General features: G+C 36.9%; 1 protein-coding gene across 6 annotated transcripts; it reads right to left on the bottom strand.

The window, feature by feature from the left end:
* Positions 1-323: 323 nt before the first annotated feature.
* Positions 324-22,260, bottom strand: LOC123221245 (chromatin structure-remodeling complex protein SYD-like). Of its 6 annotated transcripts, none has more exons than XM_044644033.1 (36): positions 22,109-22,260; positions 21,319-21,433; positions 21,153-21,214; positions 19,876-19,991; positions 18,960-19,763; positions 18,421-18,626; positions 17,042-17,208; positions 16,878-16,942; positions 16,437-16,804; positions 16,075-16,333; positions 15,740-15,993; positions 14,689-14,786; positions 14,363-14,548; positions 14,033-14,213; positions 13,750-13,941; positions 13,626-13,669; positions 13,301-13,357; positions 13,009-13,105; positions 12,715-12,887; positions 12,418-12,631; positions 11,896-12,021; positions 11,696-11,785; positions 11,148-11,264; positions 10,871-10,951; positions 10,543-10,650; positions 10,083-10,252; positions 9,427-9,505; positions 9,264-9,338; positions 8,293-8,390; positions 8,081-8,188; positions 7,519-7,576; positions 7,167-7,397; positions 5,719-7,000; positions 4,088-5,614; positions 1,720-3,870; positions 324-1,011 (listed from the first exon to the last, which is right to left on the bottom strand). In XM_044644033.1, the coding sequence occupies exons 2-36, from the start codon at positions 21,421-21,423 to the stop codon at positions 512-514; spliced, it is 10,449 nt and encodes a 3,482-aa protein (XP_044499968.1). In that variant the 5' UTR covers positions 21,424-21,433; positions 22,109-22,260; the 3' UTR covers positions 324-511. The 6 variants fall into 6 exon arrangements, with proteins under 6 accessions (XP_044499968.1, XP_044499963.1, XP_044499965.1 ...); XM_044644028.1 differs by adding an exon at positions 21,991-22,031 and having other exon boundaries at positions 324-3,870; positions 22,109-22,235; XM_044644030.1 differs by adding an exon at positions 21,991-22,036 and having other exon boundaries at positions 324-3,870; positions 22,109-22,220.
* Positions 22,261-25,586: the final 3,326 nt, after the last annotated feature.

Genomic DNA, 25,586 nt, shown 5'->3' with positions numbered 1-25,586 from the left:
TATCTTTAATAAGAGATTTTGAAATATATTGCCCACATTCACGTAACAAATATCAGAGTGAAATCCTCATAGACTGAGGGCTTGTGCAACACCCAAAAAAAAAACAATTCCTCTAAAACTTCTATCACTTCTATAGTTTTCATGTTAGTAAAATCGTTTTACTCTTTATCAAATAAAAAAATCGATAAGTTTAATTATGTATTTAATATGACAAATATATAAAATACATACTTTTATGCTTATTTGGTCAACATATTTAAAGATAAAATACAACAAACACGTATAATATACATGCAAAAAGCGTATACTAGCAGACCCTGAGATAGTATAAAATAAATATTCTTGCTTGAATCTTGCTAAAATTGGAATTATTTAAAGGCCCAATGGTGTAATTATCTATCTGAATGCATTCAGTTAGTCATTGTAAAAGTAACATACTGCAAGAAATTCAAACAAAACTAACAAGAACCCTATCTTGATACATTTACTCAGCTTCAGAACCACTTGATTCCTACGTTGCTGTTGAACTGCTAACGGGGTCCTTCTCAGACTGGTTTTTAGTCTCTTCTTCCACCATCTCCGAGGAAGATGGAGGTGGAGTTGCATCTTCTGACACATTTTCTGGCACAACTTCTTCACCCTGAGACAAATCCAATTGATGACAGGCTTCAGCTTTGGATCCTTCTAACTCCTGTGAAACTGAGCTGCCAATTGGATCCTTGGACAAAACCTCGGTCTTTTCTTGCTCCACTGCCATGGAAGGTGCGGGCAGATCCAAGGTTTCTGAAACAGGTTCTTGCTCAACCCCAAAACCCGAAGCAAAACCTATTTTATTACCTGCTTCAGCTTCAGACCCTTTTGGATCCTCCAGTGACTCTAAAACTGTATCCTTCTCGGAGAGATCATCTATCTTATCTTCCACAACAACTAAGGAGGATAAAGGTCGACCTGGATCCTCAGATAAGTTCTCTTGCACAACCCCAGCATCCGAAGAAGCATTCATTTGATTACCTACAGAACCTTTTAAATCCTCCACTGACACTAAGCCACCAACTAGATCTTTTGCAGAGGATTCCTCAATTTTTTCCTCCTCAATCACCATGGAAGATGAAGGCAGATCTAAGTCCTTTGATAAGTTCTCTGGCATTATGTCATCACTCTGAGAAACATCAATTTGTTCACCTTCTTCACCTACAGAACATTTTGAATCCTCCACTGACACTAAGCTGCTAACTGGATCTTTTTCAGAGGATCCCTCAGGTTTTTCCTCAATCACCAGGGAGGGTGAAGGCAGATCTAAGTCATTTGACAAGTTCTCTGAAATGACATCACCACCCTGAGAAACATCAATTTGCTCACCTGCTTCAGCTACAGAAGCATTTGAATCCTCCACTGACACAAAGTTGCAAGCATTATCCTTCTCAGATGAACCATCTATCTTTTCTTCCTCAACCACCAAGGAGGATAAAGGCAGACCCAAATCTTCAGATAAGGTTTCTTGCACAAACCCAGCACCTGAAGAAACATAAATTTGTTCACCCACATCACCTACAGAAGCTTTCGAATCCTCCACTGACACTAAGCTGCTACCTGGATCTTTTTCAGAGGATCCCTCAATTAATTCTTCATCAATTACAATGGAGGATGAAGGCAGATCTAAATCCTCAGATGAAGTCTCTGGCATGACATCATGACTCTGAGCAATATTAATTTGTTCACCTGCTTCACCTACAGAAGCTTTCAAATCCCCCGGTGGCACTAAGTCTCTAAATAGATCCTTCTCAGAGGAACCTTCTACCTTCTCTTCCTCAATCACCATGGAGGATAAAGGCAGACCTGAATCCTCAGCTAAGGTCTCTTGCTCAACCCCAGCACCCGAAGAAACATTCACTTGATGACCTGCTTCCCCTATAGAACCTTTTGAATCATCCACTGACACTAAGCTGCTAAGTGGAGCCTTTTCAGAGGATTCTTCAATTTTTTCTTCCTCAACCACCATGGCGGATGAAGGCAGATCTAAGTCCCTTGGTAAGTTCTCTGGAATGACATTACCACCCTGAGAAACATCATTTTGTTCATCCCCTTTACCTACAGAACCTTTTGAATCATCCACTGACACTAAGCTGCTAACTGGATCTTTTTCAGAGAATCCCTCAATTTTTTCCTCCTCAATCACCATGGAAGATGAAACCAGATCTAAGTCCTTTGTTAAGTTCCCTGGCATGACGTCACCTACAGAACCTTTTGAATCCTCCACTGACACCAAGCTGCTAACTGGATCTTTTCCAGAGGATCCCTCAATTTTTCCCTCAGTCACCATTGAGGATGAAGGCAAATCTAAGTCATTTGATAAGGTCTCTGGTGTGACATCACCACCCTGAGAAACATAAATTTGTTCACCTGCATTACCTGCAGAAGTTTTTGAATCCTCTGCTGACACTAAGTTGCCAACCATATCCATCTCAGAGGAACCATGAATCTGTCCTTTCTCAATCACCAAGGATGAGGGCAGACCCAAACCCCTGCCACCCTGAGAAACATCAATCTGATCATCTGCTTCACCTACAGACCCTTTTAACTCATCCAGTGCCACCACAAAGCTGCTCTCTATATCCTTCTGAGGTGAATCATTAATCTTTTCTTCCTCAATCTCAGCAGACGAAGGCAGACCAAAATCCTCAGATAAGCTCTCTGGCACAGCATTACCACTCTGAAAAACATCCTTTTTATTAACTGCTTCAGACCCCTTTAAATTATGTAGAGCCACCAAGTTGCAAACAGAATCTTTCTCTGAGCAGCCCTCAATCTTATCTTCCTCAATTGCTAGAGCTGATGAAGGTGGACCCAACTCCTCAGACAAGTTTCCCGGCATTACCCCAATATCCTCAGAAACAGCTATTTGATCACATGTTGGAATTGAGGAAGCCTCAATACTGCTGACAGCAAGAAGAGAAGTTTCAATGGACTCTTTTGAGAAAGGCTTACTTAAGCTAGGAGGTTCTGTTGCAGTGACAACAAGCGGGCTTGTTCTGTCATGATCACCAGTATCTTCATCATTCATGGAAATTGTATGACAATCAGCATGGATAACACCAACAGAAGAAGATTTTGGAGAACCATTAGATGAAGGTATTGTTGTGTCCCCAAAATTATTCTCGGTACCGTCAGAAAGCGGCACCACACCTGGAACCTGACTGCTGGATAACCTTTTATTAGAACTTGTGAGATCACTTGCAGGCACGAGCGACTCCTGAGCATGAACATCTTTGTTTTGGCCTGCATTGAGCTGAACCGTACAACTGATCTCTGAGGTACTTCCCACCATTGTTTTGTCATCAGGAAGCTGTATTAGCTCTCTTAAATTCCCCATGTTCTCAGCAGAACCATCATCAGTCTTACTTTCAGGTTTGGAAGCTTCAGTCCATAAGGCCTGATAGTCACAAGAGAAAGGAGAATTGCCACCTTTAATTTCTGCATCCATACCTTCATTACCAGGAGAGTCTCCAGCTGTAGCTTTTGCTGAGCAGGTTTCTGAGATAATCTCATTGTTACCTTTAATAATTGCATCACCTTCAGTCCCAGACTGCTCTTTATGCTTGTTAGTTGTGATGTCAAAACCCAGAGATGCAGTTCCCAACGTCAACATCTCTGGACAAGTTTTATCCCCTGAACTCTCATTTTGGACCACCTCCATAATGGTGCTAGTGGATTGACCTGTAATAGGTGCATTCATATTGTCACTCCCAGAGGAATAAACAGCTTTAGCTTTTGATGAGAAAGTTTCAGAGGAAATCTCCATGTCAACTGTAACTTTTGAATCACTTTCAGTCCTACACTGGTCTTTATGCTGGTTGATTGGAATGTCAAAACCTGGAAGGTCAATTTCCAAAGTTGTCAAATCAGGACAGGCTTTATAATCTGAACTTCATATTTTCACAATATGGTTAACCACATAATCAAAAGAACATCCACCTTCATGATCAAATTGTTACATCTTAATATCACATGATCTCATAGACAACACAAAAGCAAAAAAGTAACATATTGCACACATAAGATAAATGTTATATTATTGGAGCATTGATACCTTCACTCCCAGAAGAATCACCAGCTTTAGCTTTCGATAAGAAAGTTTCTGAGAAAATCTCCTTGTCAACTGTAACTTTTGCGTCATTTTCAGTCCAGGACTCCTTATTTTTCATTAGCATGTCAGAACCAGGAGGGTCAGTTTCCAAAGTCAGAATATCTGGACAGGCTTTATCATCTGCACTTTGATTTTGGGACACCTCTTGAACAGGTTGATTGGCTACAGGCATAATAGGATCATCTTTACCTTCACTCTCAGAAGGTACACCAGCTTTAGACGAGCATGTTTCGGATGTTATCTCCTCGTCACTTTTGCTTTTTGCGTCGTTTCCATTTTCAAATTGATCTGCATGTGTATTGATTGCAGAGTCAAAACCTAGTTGTGCTGTTGCCAAAGTTGGCATATCTGGGCATGTTTTATCCTCTGAACTTTGGTTTTGTGCAACATTGTTACTAGATACAACCACAATAGAAGCATTCATATCCTCACTCCCAGAAGTGTCAAAAGGTTTATCTTTAGATGAGAAAGTTTCAGAGAAAATCTCAGTGCCACCTTCAACATTTGCATCCCTTCCTGTCCCAGGCTGCTCTTTATTTTCATTGACTTGAACGTCCAAACCTGGAGGGACTGTTTCCAAAGTGGGCATCTCTGGACATGCTTTATCTCTTGAACTTTGGCTCTGTGCCTCCTCTGCAAGGGTGTTACTGGATACAGACAAAGTATTATCCTTGGCATCAATCCCAGAACATTCACCAGCTTTAGCTTTTGCTGAGCAAGTTTCAGAGAAAATCTCCTTCATAACACGAGCAACATCAGTTACGGCAGTCTGAATTCGTCCAAGTACTGGGTTTGTACATGTTTCTTTTCGTTTTGGATCCTGACCAGCTAAACCACCAGGAGATGGGACTTCACATGCAGGTGCCTGGATAACCTCCATCAATACCTTAGCATCAGACTCTTGCTTACTTCTTGGGTCAATGATTTTGCTTCCTCTAATTTCCCTGGGTTTGCTATGAGATTGCTGATTTAAATTTGGATCTAGACCAACAGACCCATCAGGGATTGCAGATAATCCCAAAGCCTGTCTCTTCCCCCTGCGCCTAGGTGCTTCTCCTCTGCTAGGAGTTTTACGACCTTGTCTTTTCACTGGAACAGATTCTGGAGCCTGAGCAGGGGTAGATTGATAAGGTACAGCAACAGATGGGTCAGTAAAATTTGACTGTGACCCAGGAACTATGGCCCCAGCAACAGACTGCATCATTTTATTGATATCTTCCACAACGGTAGAACCAGGAAGAGAGTCAGCTACAGGGCCAGCAGCTTGAGATGCAGTCTTCAAAGTTGATATATCGGTAGAAGCTTTGTCCTTGGAATTTTGGTTCTTGATCACCTCAACAACAGTTTTACTTGATACAGCTGAAGTTGGAAGAGCCCCACCTTTTGAAGAGTTATTTTCAGATAAATCCTCCCTTGACCCTGAAGCAACTTCAGATAAAGCAGCACTTGGAACTTGTACAGAAGCAGAAACTGTAATAGCAACATACAAATCAACTTTAGAAGGCAATATAACGAACCTTCAATTTCAGAAAGTGCATCTATTTCATCAATATTAAAAAGGGGGGAGTTCTTACCAGAAGATCCGCCACTGATACCATGCACTGCCAACGAGCTTGTTGGAAGTGGGTGCTGGACAGCATCATCTGATTGCTCAATAGATTTTTTGTCCTGACCAGAAACATCAGCAGGTTCACCAACACCATGTGGTTGCTCCTGAATCGCATTTGACAACTCCTGAGACACGATATCTTGTTTACTTGCCATTGAAACAGCTTTACTTCCAGACATATTACCAGAATTATCCTCTGATTGAAGATCTGATTCCATGCACACACTAGCAGGAACAGGAAGCGATATCACTGCCTGTCTCTTTCCTCTACGACGAGGGGTCACCACTCCACTTTGAGTTTTCCTGCTCTGCCCTTTAGGTTGCATGGGTGCTGGATGACAGGGGAGGGAGGGTTGTGGTGCAGTAGGAACAGATGCTACATGGGTGACTGGTACCAAATTCAAAGAAACCCCTACAACAGAAGGATCACTAGTTCCACCAGCAGAACCGGGTAGAGAATCAGGAACAGGTGTAATAGGGATGCTAGAACCAGTTGCACCGATGGCGATAGGCTGGCTACCAACAGGATTCACAGATTTACTCTGGGATTGCTTGTTTACTTTTGGATCAGTACCAGTACTTGATAAACCATCTGCAACAGCAGGTAACACTGAATTATGTTTCTTTCCCCTACGCCGGGTTGCTAGTTCACCACTCTGAATCTTTCGGCCTCGTCCCCTTGATTGTACAGATATAGAAGGGCATTCAGATGCAGATTGTGAGCCAGGAGTAGCAGGATGGAACTCAGGGGTTGGCTGAGAACTAGAAGCAATCCCAATAACATGCTGCAAAGGTCCACCGACAGCAGTAGATCCAGGTGATGAACCAGGACCCAAGGTTGCTGAATAGCTGGTCAATGTATCTTTCTGTAACCCTGTCGCTTTCCCTGTTGCAGAAGATGTCGGGATCACCATTGCAATTGGAGATTTATCTGCCCTTCTTGGCCTTCCACGGCCCCGCTTAGATGGTGGTGTTGCCTCTTTGCTTTGCTGTAACTGTGGAGGATCCACAGACGGTGGTGGAGGGGGTGGAGGGGGTGGAAGGGGTGGAAGGGGTGCAGGGGGTGAAGAGGGTGGAGGGATAACAACATGAGGTTCTGTGCTATCAAGAGCTACTGTGGAGCCGCTGGTGGCTGTTGGCAAGTTCTTTTCTGTTCCTTCCTCCTTCACCTTAGGGGAGTGAGGAGACTCCACCTGACACATTTTTTCAAATTCCTCTTCTGTCCATTGCTCTTCATAGGACCTCACCTAACAAAGTGAAAAAAAAAAAAAAAGCATAAATTAACAAGAAAAAAAACCTAAACTAAAATCTATACACTCTTGAATTGCTGAAATATGATAAACCCAAAAAAAAAAAAAGCAGCAAAATGCAGTGACATGTTTAGAATCCGGAAATCAGATTTTATCAACAAACCTCTCTTGCTCTCTTGCCTCTTCCATATTGTTTGGTATCAAGTGCCCCAAGATACTCATTCTTCCGCTTTACACCAACTTGAGGTGTTACCACAGTCTTCGGTACATCAAATATCTTCATTGCTTCATAGAACGCTTGCAAATCATTATCAGTAACAAGGCGAGAAGGCAACGGAGGTAAAGGCTCAGAACCATCCATCCCCTGTCTGCCAACCAACTTTTTCCACATTGCCTGCAGATTTTAAAATTTTTAGCAAGGCATTTCATTAGAGAAGTAGTAAGCACAAATTTTATAAGCACTTGATGCAGCCCAAAACCAGAAGATCCTGGATACACAAACTAATATTGCATACCATCTCTTCTTCCCGCCTTTGCTTGTCAACTGATTCAAACACGTCAATCTCAGATTCACTGCCAACATAAGAGACAACGGGCATAATTGAACTTCAAATTAAGTACCATGAGGAAAACAGATCAACACTAGCAACACAAAAATAAACTTCAACTTATTCTTATTATATTGAGGAAAAATCAGTAAAAGCCCAGGGAATATAGGTCTCCATAAAAATTCAAATACATCAAAAGAGCCTTCCAAGGAAGAAATTCCCAGCCAAGAAAATGTGCCACATATGCTTAGGCAACAAATAAATATGCCACTACATGTTGGTTAGGCAATTGTCTTTAAGATGGCCACACAGAACACAGAATGGTAATAACAATACTCTTACTAGATTAGAAAACACATTTAGAAAGCTTCATTCATTGTTGCAGAGTTTCAAGCCACACCAACTGTACAATTTTATAATTAAAGTGAATTAACCTAAAAGCTCCTGAGAACCAGTCTCCCAATGCTGACCAGCCAGAGAATCTAATATGCAGTGATCTCATCTGTAACAAACATCAAAGAAGATTTACCTGCGGGCTAAGACATCATTTAAAGCATCATCGTCTAACACAGGTGCAGCTTCCTCTTTCTTACACTCCCGCAGTAAAGACTCCAAGTATTCCCTACGATCTTCGGCACTGGCACAAAATCAAGAAATTATCTTCAGAATATTAATCAATTATGTATTGAAAGACACTTCTACATTCATGCAGAAAAATTTAGCTAAATAAGTTTGATTCACCTTGTATTATTATCAAAGAAACCAGCAGTAATGCTCTGGTTAGCAACTCCGAGTTTGTGCTCAGCAGAAGCTCTAACTTGTTCCTCAACAGTTTGAACCTTATTACAGGAAAAGTAGTCCAAGATAACTCATCTATTAATGATTCAAGAAAAATATCTCACATCTTAAACAAACTTGAAGACCCAGGATCTAACTTGCTTTTCATGAGATAGTAAACTATGTCATCATTGAATTATAATCAGTCAAAGGAAGATAGGAGGTGCTGTAAGCTTGAGGCATCAAGTCAAATCTTGCAAATTCTATATGTAGAAATTGGCTTCAGAGAAGCACAAGTTCATTCAAGCCAACAGCAAAGTAAAGCTAAAGTTCCCTCTAAAGTCCAATTTTTTGCTTGGGCACTAAAAATATGGCCAATAATGTTCTAAGGAAACTCCCAAGCATATGTTTTTCCCATCTTGGAGATTTGAGCATGGGATAAGTGAAACATAGAAGATTGCTTATTCCTCAAACGGAGAAATATCTTTGCTTTTGAAAGAGGGAGGAGGGGTGGGGTGTGGGGGGAAAAGTTGTTTCAAGAACAAAGAGCAGAACAAATTTTATGATCCCTCTGCATCATTTAGCTTCTTTCTGGGCATGGTCTGCTTCTATTAAAAAAGGCACAAGCATTGCTTTTTTCAACGCACAGGGGTCTGCAGGTTTAAATAATGTCATTACAGACTGCCATTTGATATTTGCCCAGGGCATCATCACTTTCATCCTAGTAATCATTTCAAGTAAAATAAGGGGGAAAAGAGAAAGACATTCCTATAATAATTGTATAATTTTCATGGGCCCCACATCCAACTCACATCAGAAAATGCAAAACAGACTATTGCAGAAAAATATTAGATTCTTAGCAAAAATTATGTATTTTGTCTGTAACTTAAAAGTTAATAAAATAATTTAAAGGAAACCATAATGACAGTACTCACTGTTTCAAATCTAAGAACAAGCACATCCCTCTTCTGGCCAATCCTATGAGCCCTTGCCTGTGCTTGCAGATCAACCTGACAATGCCGCAACAGCAAACTAAATTAGCTCTTATTTTGTCAATGAACAGGCATAGAAATCAAGAAATATTAATTCTTATATCACCTGTGGATTCCAGTCGGTGTCAAATATGATCACAGTATCAGCAGCTTGAAGATTAACTCCAACGCCACCAGCACGAATGCTAAGACAATATACAATATATCAACAAGAGACTTATAATTTAACAAAAACAGTGAAGACACATATATACTAACACACACTCTGCAAATCCCAGTGTTGTTCTTACTTCTTATCAGTGGTAACACCAACAGCACAATTATGCACAAGTGAAATAATACTGACAATAGATAGTCAGCTGTCACAGACTAGAATGTATAGTACCCAGATAATCATATAACTAGAATTTGCATGATGCCCCTTAACAACAGTGAACCAGGGCTTTGCCAGCATAAGTCTCTACTGCATGCTCTAATATGTGCCAAATGGAGATTGTGGCACTACTTTGATTCCTCCCTGCTCCAATTTTCACATCCACTATTACACTACCTTCCGATTACAAAACCAGGATAGGGAAAATGCGAATCCTGGAAAGAGAATCCTCAAGGAAACAACTAACTAAACTGTTTGCAACTTCATCAGTTTATAATTCATTTCCAAAGTCCTAAAGACTTATTTACACACACAACACAGACAACTTCCACAGGTAAAGAAATAGCAAAATATAAGTTGTACTTGTTGCACATTGAATAAAAAATTACCTGAGAAGAAATATAAAAAAGGGTGAATCTTGTTGGTTGAATTTGTCAATGAGAGCACCTCGGTCACCCCCAGATGTATGCCCATCCAACCTAAGGTATCGGTATTGTTTAAAGGTGAGATAGTCTTCCATGACATCAAGTAGCCTAGTCATGGTGGAAAAGAAAAGAACCTGAAAAAATTTAATCCGTGAATTAAACACAAAGCCATCACTAATAAAATCAAGCACCATAAAAAGATCTTACAACTAAATCTTTTGAAATAGCATAATTATTAATGCCAACAAAGGCAAAATGCCTAACTAGAATGATTCTTCATCTAGTACTAACTTCCAATAATCACAGCAAAGTGTCAAAAATTAATGATAACTCCTTCAAGCATAACTAGAATTAATTGAACATCAACTGCTTGCAAAAATTGTATCTCAATATGAACAAAAAATATATAAATTGAACAGCATACCCGATGATCAGTCGCTTTCAGTTTTGGCAGTAATCTATCTAGCATCTCAAGCTTCCCACAAAGTCGAACAATTGGTGGCAGATAATGCCTAGGTATTAAAGCATCAATCTACAAAAGGTGATTAAACATTGGTTTGCATTAAAAGAGGCAGCGCAAACAACATAGATGGAAAAATACAGTCTCACCTTGGTTGGGGTCTTAAACAATAAAAAGCAAGGAATGAAGAGATTTTGTTTGAAAAATTTTGGAAAATAAATTTTGTTTGTCATTTCAAAGTTTTCCAAGTAACAAACAAAGTTTCAGTAATCAGGAAAAGAAAAAGACATGCCTCCTCTGCATGAAGCTGGCTGAGATATGGATGATTGCATATATTTCGAAGCTCCATAACAGAGTTATGAACAGACCGAACCTGAAGGAAAATTGTCATTTTATGTTAAAGCATATAACAATAATTATCTGATACAAAATATCTTTATGTGTCCTTTGGATAAAGAAGTTTGTCATATGATTTAGAGTACATAGTAGTTATTGCCTGACATAATGATCATTTGGGATGTCCTTAACAAGAAACAAGAAAAAAGAACTTAATATGTACGAAAAGGAACCTTTGAATTTCCAATTGAACCAAGATTTTCTTCAACCCTCTTCATTAACAGCTTCTGATAGGCAGAAGCCTCACACCTTATAAGTCTCTCAATCTTTTCAGGTAGTTGATTTTCAACCTATCAAGAAGAATTCGAGAACACAAGAAAATTAATACATAAGAATAATGATTACAATAATTGATTTTTCACAACAGTGAGATGAAAGAATACATCTTTTGCAAAAAAATTCACTATACCATAAGCAACCAAGACTTTACAACAAATTTCCTCAATGTAGAATAAGGCACAAACCGAATGCATAATCCAAATTTGTTATGGCTGCATCTGCTGTGCAGGAAGACTATACTTACACGTGAGACAAGATGGTTATAAATATTTATCCCTATTTGGTAAGAGAACAACGGGGGAGGTGGCAAAATATAAGGCCAAGAAAGCACTGCCACAGCCTCCACAACCCACCAAAGTGGTTAAAACCTTGTCAAACAAGATGACCTTTTACACCAAAATAAGCATAACCAAAAGTTAATGAGATTATATCATGTCAAGACCTTGTGTTTTAGCCTCCGAAGTACAAATGGTCGTAGAACTTGGTGCAAACGGTTTATGATTAACAGATTCTCCTCCTCAGATAACAAAGCCTTGTCAAAAATAACCACAACAATTCAACAGATTTAGTTATTTATGGAACTCATAGTTGGAAAAAGAAATGATAATATATCATAAAAACTAAAGAAGCTTGAAAGCTTACTTCATCAGGTGAAGTGTCTCCATTACTTTGAAATGGTTTGTTGAACCACTGAGAAAAATCTTCTGATGAATTGAATATATTTGGCAACAAAAAGTTGAGTAATGCCCAAAGTTCTTCAAGATTATTCTACAAAGATGAAAAAAAATTAATAAATTGCATCAAACCAACAAACAGAGAGAACAGAACACATCAACCCAATTAACAAAGAGATTAAAATTCTCATAAGTTAGAATAACACTTGTTTTCCACAATTATCATCCAGGTTTCCTGTTTTGGCCATTCCAAAGATTTTTTTTCTAGTTCAAGAGTCCTTGCACATCTATATTCTCTCTTGAGTATCACATCATTTTCTTGATACAATTTGAATTCAGAGATGAAGACCATTCTATAACAAGGGAAAGAGATGAAAAATGAAAATATGGAGATGCATAAACAGTGGCTCACTTAAAATTTATCACCTTTCAAGACTAAAATTGTGGAGCTAAGGGATGAGATAAGAGCATGATAAGAGACAAACTGCACCTGTAGTGGTGTTCCAGTTAACAACAATCTGTGAGAACTCTGATAGTGCTTCAAGTCTGCATTCAACTTGCAAGATGCATTTTTTATGCGATGGCCTTCATCAATTATAATATAATGCCAATGTACCTTGCTAAGTTTTGGTCTATCATGTTTGTTCATCAGATACTCATACGTTGTCAGAAGAACATTGAATTTCTGATGCACAATTTTTTCCCTGGAATACAAGATAACAGTTTATGTTAAACACACAGCAAAATGTATAAGAAAAGGCTATCAGCATTATTCTCATGTTCTTACTTGAATAATCTACGCCTCTCCTCTGGATGGCCAGAGTATACAATTTTATGTATTCCAGGGGCCCAAAAGCTGATTTCTGAGTCCCACCCAGGTAGAACTGAAGATGGCACAACCACTAAAAAGGGTCCTCTATCATTTTTGGTTTCCATAAGGTAACAAATTAGAGCAATAACCTAAAAAAAAGCACACCTAATTAGATTGTTAACATACACAAAAATAAAAAGGTGTTGTAGCACAGTAAAAAATTATATAATAAACTGGAATCAGATTATAAAAAACTCAGAATAGATATACCTGGACAGTTTTTCCAAGGCCCATTTCATCAGCTAAGATTCCATTCAAATGATTGTTGTAAAGTGATACCAACCACCTTAGTCCATTCATCTGGTACCTGAAGTTCAAATAACACAAGCATGGAATTTATAGAACAATAACAAGCCAATATAACACAATTTCAGAACCAAATTAGATGATGAAGTAGAGCATTGCACAACACCCATTCAGTGTGTGTGTGTGAGTGTGTAAGGTAAAGAGGAGAAGAATAAATTGAACAATATAGAATTAAAGAAACGTAAACTATACTCACTCCCTCAGTTTTCCACCCTGAAGACAAGTTGGCTGCTCTGAAATACTCTCTTTAATACTGCAAAAAATGTTGGTGACAATAAGATATTTTGGGGAAATGTAGCTGAGAATTAATCAAGAAAGAAACTCCAATGACCCTAAACCATTTTAAGCTTCAATTTTAAGAAGACTATATCTAAACTGCAAAGGCAAGCATAGCTAGAATATATATAAACGTAGGCTAACTCCAGCCAAAGCTCCAAATGAACACCAAAGAATATATTTATAACATTAAGCACTATCACAGCAAATTTTCGGTAACAAGATAATTAAACAAATGTCCATACCTATGGGCCATCAAATAGTACTTCTCATTGCTTTCCAAGTAATGCTGCAAGCATATAAAAAAACACAAAATGACAAAAGGAAATAAATATAAGCAAGAAAAAGCAGCAGATAAAATCAACTAGCCTTTGCTTGGTCACTTTCATCTTCATTTTCCACAGCAGGCTCATACATCTCAATTATTGGAGTTCTTGTTTCATCCATATCATGTTCAAAATGGCTCGCCACAGACTTAGCCTCTTGCAGCTTGGATCCAAGCTTTTGAAGATATTTCTCGGTCTCTTTGAGAAGTTGCTTTACCCGATCGGATTTGGCATCCTAATCATTATAATCATAAAACATTATCTATAAGAGAATAAAAGTAGAATCCCACCACTACATCAGTATGAATTAGTTAGCAAAATCATACCTGTACCATTCGCAGATATCCCTCCACATCATTTATCTTCAATAAATTAATTTTCTCACGCTGAATTCTGTCAATCTTCTCACGATGAATACGTTCCTTTCTTTTATGGAACTCCTTAACATATTTATTAAAACCTCTCCAGCGTTCTCTCTTAATTTTAAATACATCATCAAGCCTCTCCCTATATTTCAAACCATCAAGAATAACAAAAAGAGTAAGCTTGAAGTTCAACCACACACAATTTCCAAAGAAATGAATGCAGACATCTACTAAATGAATCAGGAGAAAAGAGGAAAGTTATAGAAAATATGCAGACATGGAAATTCATACTTGTGGACTTCTATCTCGCTGAAGAACTCCTTCTGCCTCTCACGAATTCTCTTTTGTCGCTCTTCCTTCATTTTCTGCTCATATTTTTCAAGCTGTTTTATCCTTCTACCATGTCTATGTTTCTTATATGATTTCAACCGATCCATGTCAGTTGAAACCGGTTTAAAAAAGTCATTTAGAAAATCACTGTCCAAACAAAACAAATAAAATGTCAGGCTGAATAATTTACAGCAAAATAATGAGAAAAAAAAACAAATTAACCACAGTTTTGGCCATGAAAGTAATCAAAGTATTTGCCACAAAACAACAAGAGGATGACCATTTACCTCCTAAGACGACGTTGAAGTCCCAACAATTGCAGCTTCTTCAGTTCTATGACACTTTTGGTTTTGGCAGATATATCTTCAGATGAACTCACATTTTCCTGCATGGTAAAAGCATTAAAAGGAACATTATGCAAAAGCAATTTTGCATCTTCTTCATTATATCTTGCAAGGCAATAAGAGGAACATTAAGTACTGGAAGATCTACTAAGTTTGAGGAGAGTGTAAGTTCCAACTTTAATCATAGGGGAAAATAAGTGATAGCTTCATGAACCAATGGAGAGATTCACAAAAAATCGCTTATTGCTCCAATTATATGGACATATTTTTATGCATAATTCTTGATAGGAAATTAAAGAGAATTGTACTAATGTAATAAAGAGAGATACGCAATGGGAAGCACAATAAATCTCTCCCTAAGAAAGCATGCCAAAAACTACAAAAAAAAAAAATCTATCTTTTTCCAGCTAAACTATGACAATAAGGATTTGAAATTTCGCCTGACTTATGATGATTTTCTAGCTGAGTTAGATTCTTATGCAATAAGATAAATCCAATCTCATGCATCATTGCACATCAAGATTTATAGAAACATTCCCTCAGATCACAAATGTAAAACCTCACCACCTCTCATGGACACTGGAAAGTATAAACAGTTCTAAAAACTTTTTATTTCTATCTCCCGTGATAAAATATTTTAGTTAACAGCGTTAATCTAATTGATTATTATCTCAACCAACATTAATATAATACCGTAGCAATATTTTAAGCCAAATCCCCCTCTCAGAAAACAAAGTAACTAAATTCAGTTAAATGAATCTTACTGCTGGTGCAATTCATTACACAAGGATACTTAATGACAAAAAGGATAAAACTAAATATAATTGAGATAAGACAGCAGCAGCTTTTAGTTCAACTTCCCCACTCTTTTAAAACAAAGGAATAAAACTCAATTAAATCAATCATCAGGCTGGCAGAGTCCATTACGTAAGGATCCTGAATTCCATCAAGGATAAAACTAAGATGAAAGGACAAAGTTAAAATAATGACAAACCTTTAGCTTATCATAACAAGCTGAGATTTTTTGCTTTGTTTTTTGCTGCTTTACTATCCAACTTTGCTCAGCCAAAAGTTTCCTTTTTTGCATATCCATAATCCATTTCTCTGACATGGTATACTTTGGAGCTGGTGGCAAATTAGAACGCAGTGACTTATCTTCCTCATTACTCGTTGTCGTGAAAGCAATGCCATTTCTAAACAAGTTATCAACTGGAACTGATTTGATCCCATCTGAAAACTTTGAATCATCTGCAAACAACTATGATAAGCATCATGAGCATCACAAAAGCTGTTAATAGCCTTATAATTTATTTAAGGTATAGTTCTCACCTTGAGACACATCCTTCATTGAAATCATTGCACGATGATCATTGTTAGTTCCTGAAACTGGTTTCCATTGCTCCCTCAGTGACAAAGAAGACAGGTAACTATCAGAAAGACCACTGTTAACAACACTTTGAAACTGACTAGGAGCATTGTCTTTTCTTTCTGGCCCCAATTCATTCTGAACAGCAGAGGCTGGTAGGGGTCTTCTTGATACATCATTCTGACTGCCAATGCCAGTCCAGCTATTCATCTCACAGTTCATCTGTTTAACATTACAGAAGAGGCAACGTTAGCCTGACCAACCAACAGATGGCCATTTTCCACATCATATGTTTACTAATCATTAATCCAACCATTGTACTCACAAATTCTGGTTGCTGTGATGTAGTTGCTAAAAATGTCTGAGATTCCAATGTGTCCTGACTCTTCATTTCAGCCTCTGTTTTTCTTGTAGCCGACAGTTGTTTCGCTTCTGCAAGTGCAAAGTGATCAGGAGCTAAGCCACTTTTTTCCTCCATCAACTTTGAGTTCTCAGCCTCCTTGAACAAAGAGTCAGCTTCCAGCATTCTTCCAGAAGATGAAGCACCTGATGGGATTCGATCAGTTTCCTTGGCATTACTCAGCCTTCCAAATGGTGCCACAACTCCAGGAATGCCACTGTGATCATTCAAGGATTGTTGTTTTGCTGTATGGTGGTCCATGAGCTCCTTGCGTAAAACATCTACATTGCCACCTGATTTTCACCAATTAAATAATGAAGACTGAGATTTGACTTTTGAGTTTGTGTGTGCTTTAAGATCAGTTACCTTCTTTTGGAAAGACGTTTCCAAGTGCAATTTCAAGATGCAGTTTCTTTGGCATCAAACCATTTCTGCATATAAGAATTTGTTAAAACAAACTTGACCAACACTGGACTGCATAATTCACATTATTAAAAACTCTTAGAAAATGCTAGTGGGATGCCATCTACCTAAAAGCTAAAAAGACAAGGCACTGGGCTCGGAGTTGCTTCAGCTGTTGTTCCTTGAAAGGCATGCCAGAGAATGCAGGGCCCTGGGAAACAGAAGATTTACCTGTATCTTTAGAAGGTGTGGTTCTACGCATAGTTGTACCTGAAATGCTATTTTGGCGGCCAACCTGTTTAAATGAAACCATTATAAATGGCAATGGATATGAAAATTGTAGATGGAAGTTCGAAAGGGGCAAATTACACATATAGTCGCATGCAGAACTTAATAAATTTAAGCCACTAATAAATAGTTGCTTTTGGAAGAATCCACCATTCTAGTTCTTTTTTGCTCTTGTGACAACAAATGGAATGCAACAGAAAACAATAAAACATGAAAGTAAATTGCAAGGATCTAAAATTGGCATCCAATTAGCATTGTTATTGAATAGCACAACTTTGATCAGGATAAATGTGAGGTTCACATTCCAAGTCATCCGATCTATTCTAATCACAAAAAGTTAAACTGATTAACCTCCAAATTTCAATCAGGGGAATAGACACAATAAGACAATCAAAATAGGTCTCCTAAAAACACCTAGTGATACGAACCTTAAGAAAACCACAACTCAAAAACTAGTTATTGAGATATGAGAACCCAAAGTCATATAAACCTCACACTAGTTGCTCATACTTTTCAATATGGGATTCAAGTCCCATACCTTGTACTTGGGATCCTAACACCTAATAATAGATATAGGACCTCAACAAGTAAATATGTAATAAGACAAACAACTACGGGTGTTCAAAACTGGTTAACCGAACCAGTTTGCCAATTTTTTGAACCAAACCGAATTTTCAGTTTAGAAAAAATCATTAACCAAAACCGAATCAATTTAAAGATTAACCGATTTTGAACTGAACCGAAAATACCAATTAACCGAACCGAATTTTCGAGTAACTAGTTTTTGAACCAAATTTTAAAAATTATCATATTTTATTATTTTTTCCAATTTTTTTGAAAATATTCTCACTATTTTATTAATTTTTTATTTAACTTTTTAAAAACCAATTCAATTCAGGTTAATTGGTTTTGAAAATTAGACAAACTAGCAACCAAACTTAAAAACCAATTTTTCTATATTTTTTAACCAATATCCAAACCGATTTTTTAAATAACATATTTTTTTGTTCGGTTTTCAATTCAACAAATGGTTCGGTTCGGTTATCAGATAATTTTGAACACCCCTACAAACAACCACCTAATTCCTCAGCTGCATATAAATAAAGGGGAAAAAAAGAAGTGATACAAATTCATAAATAGTCAAGCCACCACTTTCGCATATAAAATATCTATAGCCATAAACCCGACATTATTTATCTAGTGAAAAATTGTAAAATACCTGAACAATCCTATTTGAATCTGTTAAGGTATTTGGACTTCCATCATGCTCCATAACCTTTCCACTAGGATTCACCATAGATATTTCATCCCCTCGATTATTAGAAAATTGGGCTTCTGCTGGGTTAGGCATTGGGGAGACTGATTCTCCTGTTGGGAATGAATTTGGACCAACGGGAAACCCTCCATGAACCTTTCCAAAAATACCTGAAATTTCAGAAACACCATATAGAAGATTATTGTTCACAGCCAAGGAAATATTCAGGTGCTCAAACCTCAATCATAATAGCTTCTAAAATTGTAAAGAAAATAATCAATAAAAAAAACATAGAAAATACATCAGGAATCTTAAACATGCATCAGTAAAGACTCTTCCCTTAGTTGAAATAAAAAACATCTGCACAAATCCTAGCCGATAACAACAAACTAAATACCAGTTTTTTTTTCTTTTTTTAATGATAAACAGAATCAAGGAAAAAATTAAGAGTGAAACAAACAAAATCCAATACTCTGATTTTACAATATTTATCAAATCCTTACTTCCTCCATGGGATGATACTGTTGGATGCTGCATTGCAGATTCTGACATCATGTTACTGGGAAGAACATTTGAAGAAAACTTGGGAACATGAGATCTTTCAAATGGAAATCCTGCTCTATTCCATACACCCCTGGAAGCAAAAATGTCATTTGTTGAAGGAAGGGAACTCCCTTGCTGCTGTCCTGAAGTGTTGTGAGAAGAGGAAACTTCCACCTCTTCAGGGAATTTTGAAGCTGAAGCCCTTGAAAGGGAATTACTAATGTTAGCTGAATCCATTGGTTTTTCAGAAGCATTTTGACCTTCTTGCTTAACTCTGAGTACTGAACTCAAGTTACCAGACAAAGATGAAAAATGTTCCATTTGACCACCACTTGGAATCATGTTAAAGTTCGAAAGCTCACCACCTTTAACTGAAAAACCCCCAGGAGATTCAACCTTATTCATCTTCCCCCTCCTAGCATTAACCACAGGGTTCCAGGAATCATGTTGCTGGGAGTTCTCATTTTGTAGTTCCACTGGAATTGATGAATCACCTCTCTTCCTCTTAGTTGTAGGCTTTTTACCATCTTTTTGCCTTTCTTGCGATTGTGAGTTGGCAGACCTAGTGTCCAAACTGGATGGACTTTCATGATCAAAAGATTGACTACTTCTATGAGTTCCAGATGCTTGGTAATAATCATGACCTGCAGCATTAGGACCCACAGGCTGCCTATTAGAAGTAAATGGGTCAATTTTAGACATTTCATTTTCAGTCAAACCCATTTTGGGATCTTTTGAAACTCCAACCGCTTGAGAAGAAGATCCTGAAAAATAATTTTCCCATTTCAATGATCAACTACGGCAAGAAACTTCCAAAAGAAATTTTAAAAGTTGAACTGCTAGGCATCTAACGACAATCTAACTAAAAGCTTTTACCTGCACATTGAGCCGTTGAAGAATCTCCCATTTGAGTCCCACTGGTCATAGGAAGACGTGATGACTTCAAAGCTTCAATATCAAGACCATTCTGATTGATAACTGTCTCCATGGCCCTAGAAAAGGAAATAGCATCAGAGGAAGTACCAGCAAGGATGATCCATGTCAACGATTTGCCAAGATTAGGAAATAGGTTCTTTGAGCAAAAAAGTTGTGACCTCTTCAATCAAGAATAAACCAACACTCCAAGAAGTGAAATTATGGAAGACAAGAGGCTAATAAAAGTGTGCATGAAGAGAAAGACACGGATAAACAAGACTGTAAGGCAAGTGGTGTGGAAATCATACAAAAATAAATTTGCAGTCACACAGCTACAAAGCAATCCTTCCAATTCTAAGCTAAACTACCCAACTGATAAAGAAAAAAAACCATCAATACTCAGCCATATTTGATCCCAAATAATATTTAGTTCCCATAACACAAAAGGAGCTAGTGGAAATGTGTTAGGGCTCTACCTGCAGATGGGTAAATTATGGAGGAAATCTGGATTTTTATTTATGAACTTAGCAGGAGAATCCAATATCTACACTCGCTGCCTCAACCAGATACATCAACAAGGAGAAAATATAAAATGAAATGAAAACAAGGATAGTTCCAGCAATTTGAGCCAGAAACCCCCCTAGCACAAGGCTACCCAAACATTTTCCATACACCCCATAACAACCCACCCAGCCCCCCAAATAAATGCCTTATTCCCTAGCTCTCTCTCTCTCTCCCCAACAGCTGTTGCCACGTGGTTTAATCCCTCTTTTATGGAATCTTCCAAAACTGTCTCCCAAACAGCTGCTGCCACATGGTTCAATCCCTCTTTCTTGGACTCTTCCAAAACCATTTCAGCCACCAACAAATTCTCTCCTGTGAGTGTTGCTCTATTCTTCCTATGATACGCTATAAGAGGTCTAACAAAAAGCCTAAAACTAAGGCATCACAATCCAAATGTGGCCAATACAGTCTCATTAATTTCAAAGGAAAACTGAATGCAAGCCTCTTGTCTCCCAATGCAGTCAAACCAAATTATCTATTGAAATTGAATATCTGCAGGAATTATAAATCCAACAACAGTTAAAATGAAGAACAACAGCATCTTCAAATTTCCCACTGCCTATAACTTATTGGTCAATTAATGGATTTCCTAATCAACCTCAAAAGGCATTATAACATAAAACAAAAAAACAAATTACAATAAATAAACTGACAGTTAAAGTGAAATACCGGACCTTGATATAACTTGATATGGCATTGAATGCTCCTTCCCACTTGATTTCATATGTTGCAATATCTGAAGCAATCATGTTTTATTATAAATACATGATGACATATAAATTATAAGCAACTAGCAAAATCAAGAATATTAAATGAGATAAAAAATAAAAATATACTAACCACGTAAAGTTTTTTAGCCAATTTTGCAGGCTCATCTTTAGAATCTTGAATGAGCTTGTGCAAGAACTTTGCTGCTTCCAACTCGACATTGTGTGAAGACGCCATCTCATTTCAACTACACTTAAGCAGAACTGTGCATTAGAATCCATCCTGAATTAATTACAATTTAGTATTGTAAATGCACAACCATCATGACTATCTGAAATATCTAATCATTATTATACATCCATAGCAGATGTAGCAAGTCAGAATAAGCATTCAACAACAACAAAATGATCATTCTCCAGGGGTAAGAATTTCAGTCTGTATACCATTATTCAACTTCTGACAAGAAGAATCTAACCCATTTACTAAAAGTTTAAAATAGAAAATCATCAATTGAAGTGTGTGATCAGAAAATCAACAAATTTGTCAATATCTACTTCACCAAAAACTTATTAATATTTCTAATTTATTTCCTATTTCTACATACGAACACTAAAAACAGTATAAATAGCTTAATTTGCTACATATCTCATACAAAACCACCTCTGTGATAAACGCCTCACCATACATATGTACAAGTTAGGGTTCGAACAACTAGACCACTAAAGTCAGTAATAACCACACTGAGCCTCAAAACTGAGTTTTCCACTAACAAAACACGAAATCGCGATGTGAATTTGACCTAACCTGTAGATGATGTTCCGGAACACTGATTTTACCAGGAAAACCTTTTCTAGGGAAACAAGCAAGGGTTAAGAAAAAAAGGCAAATTCTGAAACTCAAATTAGAGTATCAAAACAGTTACCTGTTCGGAGAGATCCGACACGAAAAATGTTATCGTCGTTGATACTAGTTGGTTGCTCACCTACATAGAGAAGATTATAGTCTCAGATGTGGAATAGAGGAGATAAAAGTGGTCCGGGTCTACTTTGCATACGAGTAACCGAACCTTTTCGAGGGACTTTTGGGATATTATCAATGTCCCCCCTGCATGAAGAAGTAAATGCGAAAAAGTATGAATACTATATATGCTCAGAAGAGATTGTCATTGTTTACCCCAGTATTATTAGAAACATTTATATATACCCCTATGGTTTGTTGTAAGGGCAAGGCCAAAGGACTACTTCTCACCCAAACTATGTTGAATTCTCAAAGTTTTCCCTGTTAACTATGAAAATACCATTTACCCATCTATGAGCAGTTAAAATTAACGGTAGTAAGGATAAAATCATAATTTTATACTTAATATTAAAAATAAACTTAAATATGATTTCATTTCCCCCCCCCCTAAATTTAAAAAACTAACCTTTCTCTCTTAAGCCAAGTTTGAAAAAATCACATTTCCCCCCCTAGGGTTTAGTTTTCAAACCCCTCCACTTTCTCCAGTATCATCGTCGATCGTCTCTCTCTCTCGACAGTTTTTCTTCCACCGACGACCTGCCTCAACTCCACCCCAACCTATCCGACACCGAGAGACGTCATCTGGGAAGAGAAATCGTCTTCCCAGGCATTGGAGAAAGTGAAGGGATTTGGAAACTAAACCCTAAAAGGGAAATACGATCTTTTCAAACTTGGTTTAGGGAAAAAATGTTAGTTTTTTAACTTTTAGGGGGAAAAAGGAGATTAAATTTTCAGGGGTTAGGGTTCCGTTAAATTTAACTAATCATGGGTGAGTAAATAGTATTTTCATAGTTAACGAAGGAAACTTTGAGAATTCAACATAGTTTGAGTGGGAAATAATCCTTTGGCCTAAGGTAATAGGCAACTGTGGCATTAGGATTTTACAGACAACTATATTTATAGTAATTAATTAAACTGACCGAATTAATAAATACTATTCATCAAGTTTTGTTATTATTTGATTTGAGTTTGAGGAGAATATATGAGGATCGATAGTATAAGAATTTAATATGTTAGAGATAAAAATAAAATAGTAAAATTTCTAATGGCATGATGTTCGAGAGATTAATTTGATTAATGAACAATGAACATATGTTTATATATTAACCATAAATGAAATCATATTCAAATACGCATAAAACCAAAAGAATGTTAACAATAAAAGATTTATCAAAATCGTAAATAATGAAAACGTTGATTGTCTTATTAACCTTTATAGTAATTGAGAAAATACATTATTATCTATGTGACAAGTACTCCTAGCTAGAAAAATGTATCTCTTGAAACTATCAACATTGATATTTAACAATTGCATAATGATTTAATAGACATTGCTGGTATAGGGTTTGATTTTGAGAATGATAAGATAAATGCTCATCAAAATCTTGATGAAGATAAGACGGTAAATATACAAAAGGGAAAATGACTATTTCCCACCCATTTTTTACCCCATTCTCAAACCTATACCCATGGTGTAACATCCGAATTCAGGTGTGTCAGTAAACTCCACTTCCAAAATTACCCCTAGAGTTGATTTTATAACTTGTTGTGTAAAGAAATTGCAAAAGAATCATAGAAAACTACTAAATGAGCAATATTTTTCAAAGGGGGTAAAATGGTCATTTTACAAAGATTCAAGGGACAAAGTGGGAATTAAAATTGAAGGGCACACTTGAAATTATATGGTGGTACTAAGGGTTTTTGGTAATTGGCTAAGGATAAAATAGTAATTTATGGAAAAGATTAAGGGCAAAATGGTCCAATAGGCTTATAAATTTATTTATATTCATTTTCTCTTCCATTTTGCCGAAAACCTCCATTGTTGAGCTAAAAACTTTCCTTAACCAAAATTCGTCCAAAAACCTAGCTAAACCACCTAATTTCCAGAGGCCCCAGTTATAAAAAGTGTAGATCTGTCAATTCTGGTCAGTTCTAAGGTAAGAAATTTAATTTTTAAGATATGTAAAATTTGGGAGTTTGATAGATGATTATATTTTTGGTTGATTAAGGTTGCCAAGAAGAAGAAAAGAAGGTGAATAAGCTTAAATCACCTATTTGGCAAAGAAAAGGTAAGAATTTCATACTTTACATACTTGAAGTAAATTTGAGTTAGGTTATTTAAATAACCTTTACTTATATCAGTATGTGAGGTATTAGAATTAAGGTGATTTATGCTTAAAAGGATAAAGGAATTCATTAGGATTCATGATGTAATTTTTGGCTATAAGGGTAAAAAGATAATTTTGGCCATAAGGGTAAAAATGTCATTTTATGTGATATAGGTTAATTTTGCTTAATTATGTGCATAAAATGTGTGAAATAACCCTTATATTAAGCCTATATTGTATAATTGAAATTAATTTGAGGCATGATATATATATAAATGCATGAGAAAATAATATGATATTTGAGAAGGAATGAAAAGAATAAGGGAAAATAACAAATGCGCATATTTCATATTATGGTTATATATGCATACATGAGGAATCATAACATATGCATGATTTAGAAAAAATAAAGAAAGAGGAAAAATATTTTCTAAGTCATGCATGTTTTTACAATGACTTATATGATACAGAAAAGCAGAAAACATACTAAAAATCCTTACACGCCAGCTGTACTGTGTGGACAGCAAATAAAATAATCGGTTGTACTGTGTAGACAACCAGCTGTACTGTGTGGACAACAAATAAAATAATCGGTTGTACTGTGTGGACAACCAGCTGTACTGTGTGGACAGCAAAGAAAAAATATCAGCTGTACTGTGTGGACAGCAAAAGAAAAATATCAGCTGTACTGTGTGGACAACAAAGAAAAATATTAGCTGTACTGTGTGGACAGCAAAGAAAAAAAATATGCGTGTAAGAGAGAATTATATTTTATATGGTGACTGCAAGTACTATCATATGTAGTCTAAATTGATCAATGAGAATGAGAGAGAAACAAATTAGTAAATATTTTATGAAAGTCATTTGCATTAGAATTATGCATACAAGCCTGTGTGGCTGATAAAGAGTTGAGAAAGATGTACGATCAGAAAATAAAAATGTCATGGCACTCATACATGCATAAATCATAATGAGTGAATCATATCTGTATAATAAGGAAATGAATAAATGTGTGAAAGAAAAGAATTATGATATGTGTTAAATGCGTGTTCTGTGTCAATTATTTTGTTGTAAATAGTTCAGACACGCTGAGTATGAAAAATATTATAAAAGATTAATACTGGTACGAAATACTTTAAGTGTTTAGTATGATTTTCTTACTGAGCCATAGTCGCTCACTCCGTTTAATTTAATATTTTACAGGTAAAGAAATGCAGCAAAGGTTCCCGGGGAGCACTAATGAGACATGACGCTAAGGGAGGAAGGCACCATAAT

The sequence above is a fragment of the Mangifera indica genome, chromosome 7 (genome assembly GCF_011075055.1).
Source record: "Mangifera indica cultivar Alphonso chromosome 7, CATAS_Mindica_2.1, whole genome shotgun sequence".
Taxonomy (NCBI): domain Eukaryota; kingdom Viridiplantae; phylum Streptophyta; class Magnoliopsida; order Sapindales; family Anacardiaceae; genus Mangifera; species Mangifera indica.
Note: the sequence above shows the minus strand (reverse complement) of the source record. Positions and strands in the feature narration are given on the sequence as shown.